This window comes from Nerophis ophidion, linkage group LG14, assembly GCF_033978795.1.
Source record: "Nerophis ophidion isolate RoL-2023_Sa linkage group LG14, RoL_Noph_v1.0, whole genome shotgun sequence".
NCBI lineage: Eukaryota > Metazoa > Chordata > Actinopteri > Syngnathiformes > Syngnathidae > Nerophis > Nerophis ophidion.
In genome coordinates, this window is record NC_084624.1 from 11550533 (window position 1) to 11563002 (window position 12470).

The 12470-nt window shown below is 45.4% G+C and overlaps 1 protein-coding gene across 1 annotated transcript in view; it reads left to right on the forward strand.

Moving 5' to 3' along the window:
• Positions 1-11734, forward strand: part of LOC133568918 (artemin-like) — a 102240-nt gene extending 90506 nt beyond the window's left edge. Inside the window, exons 5-6 of the mRNA XM_061921109.1 lie at positions 7032-7251; positions 10616-11734. Of these exons, the coding sequence (XP_061777093.1) occupies positions 7032-7251; positions 10616-11112 (717 nt within the window). The 3' untranslated portion in view covers positions 11113-11734. The remainder of the gene's footprint in view (positions 1-7031; positions 7252-10615) is intronic.
• The last annotated feature ends 736 nt before the right edge of the window (positions 11735-12470 follow it).

The following is a 12470-nucleotide window of genomic DNA, read 5'->3' on the forward strand; positions in this document are numbered from 1 at the left end:
CTTGGCATTGTCTTGCTTAAATAAGCAGGGGCGTCCATGAAAAAGACGGCGCTTGGATGGCAGCATATGTTGTTCCAAAACCTGTATGTACTTTTCAGCATTAATGGTGCCTTCACAGATGTGTAAATTACCCATGCCTTGGGCACTAATGCACCCCCATACCATCACAGATGCTGGCTTTTCACCTTTGCGCCTAGAACAAGCTGGATAGTTCTTATACTCTTTGTTGGCTTTTGAACTTTGCGCTGATAACAGTCTGGATGGTTCGCTTCCCCTTTGGTCCGGATGACACTATGTCAAATATTTCCAAAAACAATTTGAAATGTCAGACCACAGAACCCTTTTCCACTTTGCATCAGTCCATCTTAGATGATCTCGGGCCCAGAGAAGCCGGTTTGCGTGTCTGGATGTTGTTGATAAATGGCTTTCGCTTTGCATAGTAGAGCTTTAACTTGCACTTACAGACCAACTGTATTAAGTGACAGTGGTTTTCTGAAGTGTTCCTGAGCCCATGTGGTGATATCCTTTAGAGATTGATGTCCATCCATCCATCCATCATCTTCCGCTTATCCGAGGTCGGGTCGCGGGGGCAACAGCCTAAGCAGGGAAACCCAGACTTCCCTCTCCCCAGCCACTTCGTCTAGCTCTTCCCGGGGGATCCCGAGGCGTTCCCAGGCCAGCCGGGAGACATAGTCTTCCCAACGTGTCCTGGGTCTTCCCCGTGGCCTCCTACCGGTTGGACGTGCCCTAAACACCTCCCTAGGGAGGCGTTCGGGTGGCATCCTGACCAGATGCCCGAACCACCTCATCTGGCTCCTCTCGATGTGAAGGAGCAGCGGCTTTACTTTGAGTTCCTCCCGGATGGCAGAGCTTCTCACCCTATCTCTAAGGGAGAGCCCCGCCACACGGCGGAGGAAACTCATTTCGGCCGCTTGTACCCGTGATCTTATCCTTTCGGTCATGACCCAAAGCTCATGACCATAGGGGAGGATGGGAACGTAGATCGACCGGTAAATTGAGAGCTTTGCCTTCCGGCTCAGCTCCTTCTTCACCACAACGGACCGGTACAACGTCCGCATTACTGAAGACGCCGCACCGATCCGCCTGTCGATCTCACGATCCACTCTTCCCTCACTCGTGAACAAGACTCCTAGGTACTTGAACTCCTCCACTTGGGGCAGGGTCTCCCCCCCAACCCGGAGATGGCACTCCACCCTTTTCCGGGCGAGAACCATGGACTCGGACTTGGAGGTGCTGATTCTCATTCCGGTCGCTTCACACTCGGCTGCGAACCGATCCAGCGAGAGCTGAAGATCCCGGTCAGATGAAGCCATCAGGACCACATCATCTGCAAAAAAAAGAGACCTAATCCTGCGGTTACCAAACCGGAACCCCTCAACGCCTTGACTGCGCCTAGAAATTCTGTCCATAAAAGTTATGAACAGAATCGGTGACAAAGGACAGCCTTGGCGGAGTCCAACCCTCACTGGAAATGTGTTCGACTTACTGCCGGCAATGCGGACCAAGCTCTGGCACTGATCGTACAGGGAACGGACCGCCACAATAAGACAGTCCGATACCCCATACTCTCTGAGCACTCCCCACAGGACTTCCCGAGGGACACGGTCGAATGCCTTCTCCAAGTCCACAAAGCACATGTAGACTGGTTGGGCAAACTCCCATGCACCCTCAAGAACCCTGCCGAGAGTATAGAGCTGGTCCACAGTTCCACGACCAGGACGAAAACCACACTGTTCCTCCTGAATCCGAGGTTCGACTATCTGACGTAGCCTCCTCTCCAGTACACCTGAATAAACCTTACCGGGAAGGCTGAGGAGTGTGATCCCACGATAGTTGGAACACACCCTCCGGTCCCCCTTCTTAAAGAGAGGAACCACCACCCCGGTCTGCCAATCCAGAGGTACCGCCCCCGATGTCCACGCGATGTTGCAAAGTCTTGTCAACCAAGACAGCCCCACAGCATCCAGAGCCTTAAGGAACTCCGGGCGGATCTCGTCCACCCCTGGGGGCTTACCACCGAGGAGCTTTTTAACTACCTCAGCGACCTCAGCCCCAGAAATAGGTGAGTCCACCACAGATTCCCCAGGCACTGCTTCCTCATAGGAAGACGTGTTGGTGGGATTGAGGAGGTCTTCGAAGTATTCCTTCCACCTATCCACAACATCCGCAGTCGAGGTCAGCAGAACACCATCCGCACCATACACGGTGTTGATAGTGCACTGTTTCCCCTTCCTGAGGCGGCGGACGGTGGTCCAGAATCGCTTCGAAGCCGTCCGGAAGTCGTTTTCCATGGCTTCCCCGAACTCTTCCCATGTCCGAGTGTTTGCCTCCGCGACCGCTGAAGCTGCACACCGCTTGGCCTGTCGGTACCTGTCCACTGCCTCCGGAGTCCTATGAGCCAAAAGGACCCGATAGGACTCCTTCTTCAGCTTGACGGCATCCCTCACCGCTGGTGTCCACCAAGGGGTTTTAGGATTGCCCCCCCGACAGGCACCAACTACCTTGCGGCCACAGCTCCGATCTGCCGCCTCGACAATAGAGGTGCGGAACATGGTCCACTCGGACTCAATGTCCAGCACCTCCCTCGTGACATGTTCAAAGTTCTTCCGGAGGTGGGAATTGAAACTTCGTCTGACAGGAGACTCTGCCAGACGTTCCCAGCAGACCCTCACAATGCGTTTGGGCCTCCCAGGTCTGTCCGGCATCCTCCCCCACCATCGCAGCCAATTCACCACCAGGTGGTGATCGGTAGAAAGCTCCTTCCCTCTCTTCACCCGAGTGTCCATAACATGAGGCCGCAAATCCGATGACACAACTACAAAGTCGATCATGGAACTGCGGCCTAGGGTGTCCTGGTGCCAAGTGCACATATGGACACCCTTATGCTTGAACATGGTGTTTGTTATGGACAATCCGTGACGAGCACAAAAGTCCAATAACAAAACACCACTCGGGTTCAGATCCGGGCGGCCATTCTTCCCAATCACGCCTCTCCAGGTTTCACTGTCGTTGCCAACGTGAGCGTTGAAGTCTCCCAGTAGGACAAGGGAATCACCCGGGGGAGCACTTTCCAGTACTCCCTCGAGCGTTCCCAAAAAGGGTGGGTACTCTGAACTGCTGTTTGGTGCATAAGCACAAACAACAGTCAGGACCCGTCCCCCCACCCGAAGGCGGAGGGAGGCTACCCTTTCGTCCACCGGGTTGAACTCCAACGTACAGGCTTTGAGCCGGGGGGAAACAAGAATTGCCACCCCAGCCCGTCGCCTCTCACTGCCGGCAACGCCAGAGTGGAAGAGGGTCCAATCCCTCTCGAGAGAAGTGGTTCCAGAGCCCTTGCTGTGCGTCGAAGTGAGTCCGACTATATCCAGCCGGAATTTCTCGACTTCGCGCACTAGCTCAGGCTCTTTCCCCCCCAGTGACGTGACGTTCCACGTCCCAAGAGCTAGCTTCTGTAGCCGAGGATCGGACCGCCAAGTGCCCTGCCTTCGGCTGTCGCCCAGCTCACAATGCACCCGACCTCTATGGCCCCTGCTATGGGTGGTGAGCCCATTGGAGGGGTGACCCACGTTGCCTCTTCGGGCTGTGCCCGGCCGGGCCCCATGGGAACAGGCCCGGCCACCAGGCGCTCGCCATCGTGCCCCACCTCCGGGCCTGGTTCCAGAGGGGGGCCCCGGTGACCCGCGTCCGGGCGAGGGAAATCTGGGTCCATGATGTTTCTTCTTCATAAAGGTCTTGATGTCGATTTTTGATACAGTGGGATACTAAGGGATCAAAACTCACGGTCATTCAATGTTGGTTTCCGGCCATGCCGCTTATGTGGAGTGATTTCTCCAGATTCTCTGAACCTTTTGATGATATTATGGACCGTAGATGTTGAAATCCCTAAATTACTTGCAATTGCACTTTGAGAAACGTTGTTCTTAAACTGTTTGACTATTTGTTCACGCAGTTGTGGACAAAGGGGTGTACCTCGCCCCATCCTTTCTTGTGAAAGACTGAGCATTTTTGAGGAAGCTGTTTTTATACCCAATCATGGCACCCACCTGTTCCCAATTAGCCTGCACACCTGTGGGATGTCCCAAATAAGTGTTTGATGAGCATTCCTCAACTTTATCAGTATTTATTGCCACCTTTCCCAACTACTTTGTCACGTGTTGCTGGCATCAAATTCTAAAGTTAATGATTATTTGCAACAACAAAAAAAATGTTTATCGGTTTGAACATCAAATATGTTGTCTTTGTAGCATATTCAACTGAATATGGGTTGAAAAGGATTTGCAAATCATTGTATTCTGTTTATATTTACATCTGACACAATTTCCCAACTCATATGGAAACGGGGTTTGTATAATCTTAGAGAGAAATGTATTTTAAAACATTTGTATCCATGTACAACACTTAAAACCTTTAGTATATCTGTATGTGGAATTAAATTATGGAATGGATTAAGCAAAGCAATCAAACAATGTACTAATATGATCCACTTCAAGAAACTCTTCAAACTTAGTGTTTACAAAGTACAAAGAAGAAAAACCATGATAAACTTTCTAAAGTTATTTTTATCCATCCATTCTTTCATTCTCAAAATAATCTTACTTATCATATGAAATATAACTTACTCCACCAATTATTATTTATTTATTTATTTTCATTGTGATTACTTATGGAGTATATTGTGAATAAATTGAGAACAATATATATATATATATATATATATATGTGCCATATTTTTCGGAGTATAAGTCGCTCCTGCCGAAAATGCATAATAAAGAAGGAAAGAAAAAAACATATAAGTCGCACTAGAGTATAAGTCGCATTTTTTTAGGAGATTGATTTGATAAAACCCAACACCAAGAATAGACATTTGAAAGGCAATTTAAATTAAATAAAGAATAGTGAGTAACAGGCTGAATAAGTGCACGTTATATGAGGCATAAATAACCAACTGAGAAGGTGCCTGCTATGTTAACCTAACATATTATGGTAAGAGTCATTCAAATAACTATAACATATAGAACATGCTATACGTTTACCAAACAGTCTGTCACTCCTAATCGATAAATCCCATGAAATTTTATAATCCAATCCAATCCACTTTATTTATATAGCACATTTAAACAACAATAATGTTTCCAAAGTGCTGCACAGCCATGTTAAAAAAAAACAATATTAAAAACAATATTATACTCCACCAATGACTGAATAAAAACAAAAAATAAATAGATGTAAAACCAATATAAAAATAAATAAGATTAAAAACTATTTTAAAGGGTAAGACCAATTAAAACAGTAAAATAGAAATCAAAATGTATTAAAAAAAACACAGAGGACGACAGAGGACCACACAACTCACGTATTGTTAAAAGCCAAAGAATAAAAGTGGGTCTTAAGACGAGACCTAATACATTCCACTGTGGAAGCAGTTTGAACATGGAGGGGCAGAGTGTTCCAGAGCTTAGGGCCGACCACAGAGAAGGCCCTGTCTCCCCTGGTCTTAAGTATGGTCTTGGGCACCACGTGCTGGAACTGGCTCTCGGACCTCAGAGCGCGCAGGAGTGTAAATTTGGATGAGGTCCGAGATATACTGAGGTGCCAGTCCATGTAAAATGTGACAATCTGTCACTTCATTTCTGTTAATTTTTCGTGTTTTTGTATTTACTTCCTGTTCAGTGCTCTTATTTTGTTGTATTTCCTGTTTTAGTCACGGAGCACTGTTGTTTTTCTCTTTTCGTTGATTGGCAGCGGTTCACACCTGCTGTCAATCACAATAGTGTCTATTTATGTTTCACTCGAGCACTCCTCAGTGCTCGATAATATTATGTTGAGAACGTTTATCTGCACGACTGCTTTATGTTTGCTTTTGTTATTTTCTTATGAGTATTAAATATTCTTACCTTCACTCAACTCTCCTGGATTCTTGCATACCCGGGGACACACAACTGCAGACATGCGAGTTCCTAACGGCATAGCTCGGTTGGTAGAGCGGCCGTGCCAGCAACTTGAGGGTTGCAGGTTCAATTCCCGCTTCCGCCATCCTAGTCACTGCCGTTGTGTCCTTGGGCAAGACACTTTACCCACCTGCTCCCAGTGCCACCCACACTGGTTTAAATGTAACTTAGATATTGGGTTTCACTATGTAAAGCGCGTTGAGTCACTAGAGAAAAGCGCTATATAAATATAATTCACATAAAGATTTAAAAACAAACAGCAATGTTTTAAAATCAATTCTAAAAGTGCAAACTCTGAAGAATTGGGGTTACATGCGGGCGTTTCCTGGCCCCTGTTAAAAGCCGTGCTGCCGCGTTCTGGACTAACTGCAACCGGGAGAGAGCTTTTTGGCTAATGCCAGCATAAAATGCATTGCAGTAGTCCAGGCCACTTGAAATAAAAGCATGTACGACTTGTTCAAAAAAGGTTAAAAGATAAAAACGGTTTTACCTTTACTAAAAGACGAAGATGATAAAAACAGGATTTTAAAACGCCATTGACTTGTTGGTTTTTGATTGATTGATTGATACTTTTATTAGTAGATTGCACAGTTCAGTACATATTCCGTACAATTGACCACTAAATGGTAACACCCCAATAAGTTTTTCAACTTGATTAAGTCGGGGTCAATTCATGGTAAATGTCAAGTTTAAAATCGCTGTCTATAGTGACGCCAAGGCTGGTGACTTTGGGACGCACATCATTTTGCAATTGTCCCAAGTCAGTGAGGGCCGTTAGTCTCTTCCGTGAATGAGCTGAATAATATTATTTGATATTTTACGGTAATGTGTTAATAATTTCACACATAAGTCGCTCCTGAGTATAAGTCGCACCCCTGGCCAAACTATGGAAAAAACTGCGACTTATTGTCCGAAAAATACGGTATATATACATGCACACATGAACTTTCTGTTAGAGAACTTCTATTTGTTGTCGTTAGGTGGTGTGTGAGTGTACTTAATGAAGAGTATTTGTCCAGAAGAGAGCTCCTCTCACGGGCCTCTCTGTGTCCCGTGGTACAGGTGCTGCTGTGGGCGCTCCTGTCGGTGCTGCCTCTGGTCGACGGAGCGCGCATGAAAGCGGACATGGGTTCCTCCGGTGTGGGAGCGGAGTCGGGCCTCATGGCGAGCCTCCTCGGAGGCCAGGATGGACTAGAACTTCCTGTGACGCTGCCGGACATGATGGAAGATGAGGAGCAGGAAGACGACAGTCATCCTTACTCTCCTTGGCATTCTCTTTATGGTATGACACCTCTCAGTGGACTAGAAAGTACATTTGTGTGTGTGTGTGTGTGTGTGTGTGTGTGTGTGTGTGTGTGTGTGTGTGTGTGTGTGTGTGTGTGTGTGTGTGTGTGTGTGTGTGTGTGTGTGTGTGTGTGTGTGTGTGTGTGTGTGTGTGTGTGTGTGTGTGCGCGTGTGTGTTCTGGAAATGCTTACTTAATGGTGACATCACTCTGTGTACACAGTCACCTTTAGGGGACCTCTGACGGTATGGGGACAAAAAAACAGGTCCCCTAAACGGAAACCTTTTTAAATGGGGCGGTATAGGCTAGTTGGTAGAAGTTCGATTCCCACTTCCGCCATCCTAGTCACTGCCGTTGTGTCCTTGGCCAAGCCACTTTACCCACCTGCTCCCAGTGCCACTCACACTGGTTTAAATGTAACTTAGATATTGGGTTTCACTATGTAAAGCGCTTTGAGTCACTAGAGAAAAGCGCTATATAAATATAATTCACTTCACAAATGATAGTCAGATCCATTCTGAAGATGCCTAAGTGACTTTTAAGCCTTGGCCCATAAAACATGTAGGGTTAGGGTTAGGGTTAACCCTAACCAGAGGTGGGTAGAGTAGCCAGATATTGTACTCAAGTAAGAGTACTGTTACTTCAGAGATGTTTGACTCAAGTAAAAGTAAGGAGTAGTCACCCAAATATTTACTTGAGTAAAAAGTATGTTGTGAAAAAACTACTCAAGTAACTGATGAGTAACCTGTTTGTTTAATGATGACGGCAACAAGTAATGCACAAAAACATAAAAATAGCAATGAACAAATTCAGAGCCAGGAATATCTCTTAAGCAACTAAAACAATAATATATATTAAATAATATATATTTGGTTTTACAATGTATTGAAAAAAAATTTGAAAATTAATTTTACCTTTGCAGCCTCATTACACTATTGGCTAAGTTTTATATTCATAAATGTAAGTTTCTCAATACCCGACCTGTTTTTTGTGGCTTTAAAAAAGATTTAGAACTCTACATTAAAACACTCTCTACCTCTAACAACCAAAAAGCTGTGAAAACGATGATGCTGTGTTCCAAATTTAAGTTATTTACAGAGATTGAGTGAGCCTATGGCTTTTCACTTTGTTGATTATATATATATATATATATATATATATATATATATATATATATATATATATATATATATATATATATAATTATATTTTATTTATTTTTTGCATTCTATTTGAGTTACTTTGAATTTTAAAAACCCTGCCGCTGTTTTGTACGGGTTTTATACTGTTTTGTACTGTTTTTGTACTTACTTTGATTATTATTTGTAACTGTTGAAATTCATAAATAAAAGTTTATTAAAAAAAAAAAGTGTGCAGTTAATCATGTGACCGCCTGGCTCTGTTTGATTGGTGAAACGGAGTCAAACGTCACCAGTGACTGCATTTGATTGGTGAAACAGAGTCAAACGTAACAAGTGACTGCATTTGATTGGTGAAACGCAGGCATGTGATATATATATCCTACTTTGAAGGTCCGTCTGACGAACCAAAACAAACAGAGCGTGCATTAACAGATCGATAAAAATCAGTAGCGAGTAGCGAGCTGAATGTCGATAAATAGAGCGGAGTAATTGTAGCGTTTATTCTCTATAAATATACTTAAGTAAAAGTATGTTGCATTAAAACTATTCTTAGAAGTACAATATATCCCAAAAGCTACTCAAGTAGATGTAACAGAGTAAATGTAGCGCGTTACTACCCACCTCTGACCCTAACACGTAAAAATGTGTGTGAATTATACAAAATTATTTAAATTTAGTCCCCATGAACTATATTATTTCCTTTCCCCAGGGTCTCCAGTAAGAATGATCAGCACATTACTTCATCAATCCACAGATATAAAGATGTGTATGAGCTAACTGGGCAGTGGCCATTTTACCTCATTTTTTTATGCCTCCACAACCTGTAGAAAGAGTGGTCCCCACAAGTCACGATCAACAACTTGGTCCCCATTCCAAATGATAACCTGTGTGTGTGTGTGTGTGTGTGTGTGTGTGTGTGTGTGTGTGTGTGTGTGTGTGTGTGAAAACACAATATTAACAGTGAATCACTCTTGATTTTATTTGTATTAAAAAATTCTATCTAACTTAGAGTGTCAAATGATATGGAAGCATGTGTTGATCACAAATGTTATTATTTATTTAACACATAAAACTTACCAGTATGTCGGACCCGTTTCCAGTGAGGGTTGGACTCTGCCAAAGCTGCCCTTTGTCGCCCATTCTGTTCATAACTTTTATGGACAGAATTTCTAGGCGCAGTCAAGGCGTTGAGGGGTTCCGGTTTGGTGGCTGCAGGATTAGGTCTCTGCTTTTTGCAGATGATGTGGTCCTGATGGCTTCATCTGACCAGAATCTTCAGCTCTCACTGAAACAGTTCCCAGTGTCCGACTCTATGGTTCTCGCCCGGAAAAGGGTGGAATGCCATCTCCGGGTTGGGGAGGAGACCCTGCCCTAAGTGGAGGTGTTAAAGTACCTAGGAGTCTTGTTCACAAGTGAGGGAAGACTGGATGGGGAGGTCGACAGGCGGATCGGTGTGGCTTCTTCAGTAATGTGGACCCTGTATCGATCTGTTGTGGTGAAGAAGGAGCTGAGCCAGAAAGCAAAGCTTTCAATTTACTAGTCAATCTACGTTCCCATCCTCACCTATGGTCATGAGCTTTGAGTTATGACCGAAAGGATAAGATCACGGGTACAAGCGGCCGAAATGAGTTTCCTCCGCCGGGTGGCGGGGCTCTCCCTTAGAGATAGGGTGAGAAGCTCTGCCATCCGGGAGGAACTCAAAGTAAAGCCGCTGCTCCTTCACATGGAGAGGAGCCAGATGAGGTGGTTCGGGCCTCTGGTCAGGATGCCACCCGAACGCCTCCCTAGGGAGGTGTTTCGGGCACGTCCGACCGGTAGGAGGCCACGGGGAAGACCCAGGACATGTTGGGAAGACTATCTCTCCCGGCTGGCCTGGGAATGCCTCGGGATCCTCCGGGAGGAGCTGGACGAAGTGGCTGGGGAGAGGGAAGTCTGGGCTTCTCTGCTTAGGCTGCTGCCCCCGCGACACGACCTCGGATAAGTCAATGAGATATTAAGAGAAATGACACTGTTCGGGTATGTTACAAAATATGTTGTAATTCAGGTTGCATTTATCTATTTGACACATCTTTATTTGATATGACTATAAACAAAATACGGAATAAGTGTCCAACTTGCTAAAACACCAAAATTGTGTGGGGGTTGAATAATTTTGATCACAAGTGTACATCGTGAATGTCAAACGTGTCATTTTACAAGAGTGTTTATTTGCTATTTTCAGACCCTTTCGTCATCGATGAAGTGGACGATCACCCCAGCACTCGCTGGGCCGGCCGCGCGCCACGTTCCTCGGACCCGGGCCAATCGCAACCTAAAGGCTCTCCCAGGAAAAAGAAGAAGAGGAAGAAGAAAGAAAAGCAAGACGTAGCCGAGGACGCGGGACGAGGTAGAAACAAGAAGGCGAAGCACAGCAGCAGGGACTGCCGGGTAGAAAAGCGAGAGATGAAGGTGCGGGACCTGGGACTGGGTTTCGACTCGGACGAGATCGTCCTCTTCAAGTTTTGCGTGGGCACCTGTCAGTCCTCCAGGACGAACTACGACCTGGCGCTGAAAGCGCTCCTGGAGAACGGCTCGCTCCCGCGACGCACCTCCCGTAAGGTCAGCAGCCACCCTTGTTGCCGACCAGACCGCTACGAGCCCGTGTCCTTCATGGACGCCCAGACCACATGGAGGACCATCCAGTCCCTATCCGCTGCCAGCTGCACCTGTATGGGCTGAAGGAGCTACCAGAAAGAAGTGATTGCTTTTCTCTTTCTGGGCGCAGAGAGGAGGCCGTCACGGAGCCACAGTGCGGAATCATTGTCACGTCCTCCGAGAGAACACTTGTTTCTGTGGACCAGGAGAACGTGGAACACCCAGAGTGTCCGTACCGTGTTATCTTGGAAAAGCAGCAAACAGACTGCTAAACGTTCAATATTTACTACTCACGCCGATGCCAGCTCTTCCCAGAAGTTCAATAACAAGTGAATGGGTTCAACGTTCAAGTGAGGCCAGCCACATGGATGCCATGCATCTTCACGTATTACTGTGTAAAAGTAAAATATATTTATTTCTGATAACTTATTTATTTATTACAGCTTCGTATGAGAGCTGCTCCAGTCAACTCTGTATGGCGGATGTCTATCTATTTATTGCCAAATGTCTGCTCCCGTACGCTACGTGAAGTTTGTCTCGGCCGCAAAACACTCAGACCGAGCGCCCGGCACGGAACCTTCATTCTGCTTCTATTCTAGAGAGAACCAAAAAAACACCTTGATAGAGTTTCAAAATTCACCACAAACTGACATCCAGTGGATTGACATTGTGTGCATAATAAATATATTTACTTTACAGTACCTCACATACTTGAGTCTGATGACTGATTGCTGTTCTGGCAGATGTTGACTCACCAGCCCTAACAATTACGGCATAGCTCGGTTGGTAGAGCGGCCGTGCCAGCAACTTGAGGGTTGCAGGTTCGATTCACGCTTCCGCCATCCTAGTCACTGCCGTTGTGTCCTTGGGCAAGACACTTTACCCACCTGCTCCCAGTGCCACCCACACTCGTTTAAATGTAACTTAGATATTGGGCTTCACTATGTAAAGCGCTTTGAGTCACTAGAGAAAAGCGCTATATAAATATAATTCACTTCACTACATGCAATCGTGTACACATCTCAACTTGTTCATTTCCGTTATGCTTTTAATTTGCATCTTTTTTTCAAATAAGGCCCATTACCCATTTTTCCCCCAGATTAGATATTTGTATTGACAATAATAAATTACTGTTTTTTTGTTGTACTTCCAGTACTACTTCCGGTTTTTATAATTCACCTTCCTGTTTAGCTGTTTGTCACTCTCAGTCCAACTCGATGTCGACCAGCTTTTTATTGGGAACAAATGATTTTAGTTTGCAACTTTTTTGCAAATAAGGCCCATTACCCATTTTTCCCCCAGATTAGATATTTTTATTGACAATAATAAATAGCTTTTTGTAGTACTTCCGGTTTTTATAATTCACCTTCCTGTTTAGCTGTTTGTCACTCTCAGTCCAACTCGATGTCGACCAGCTTTTTTTTGGGAACAAATGATTTTAG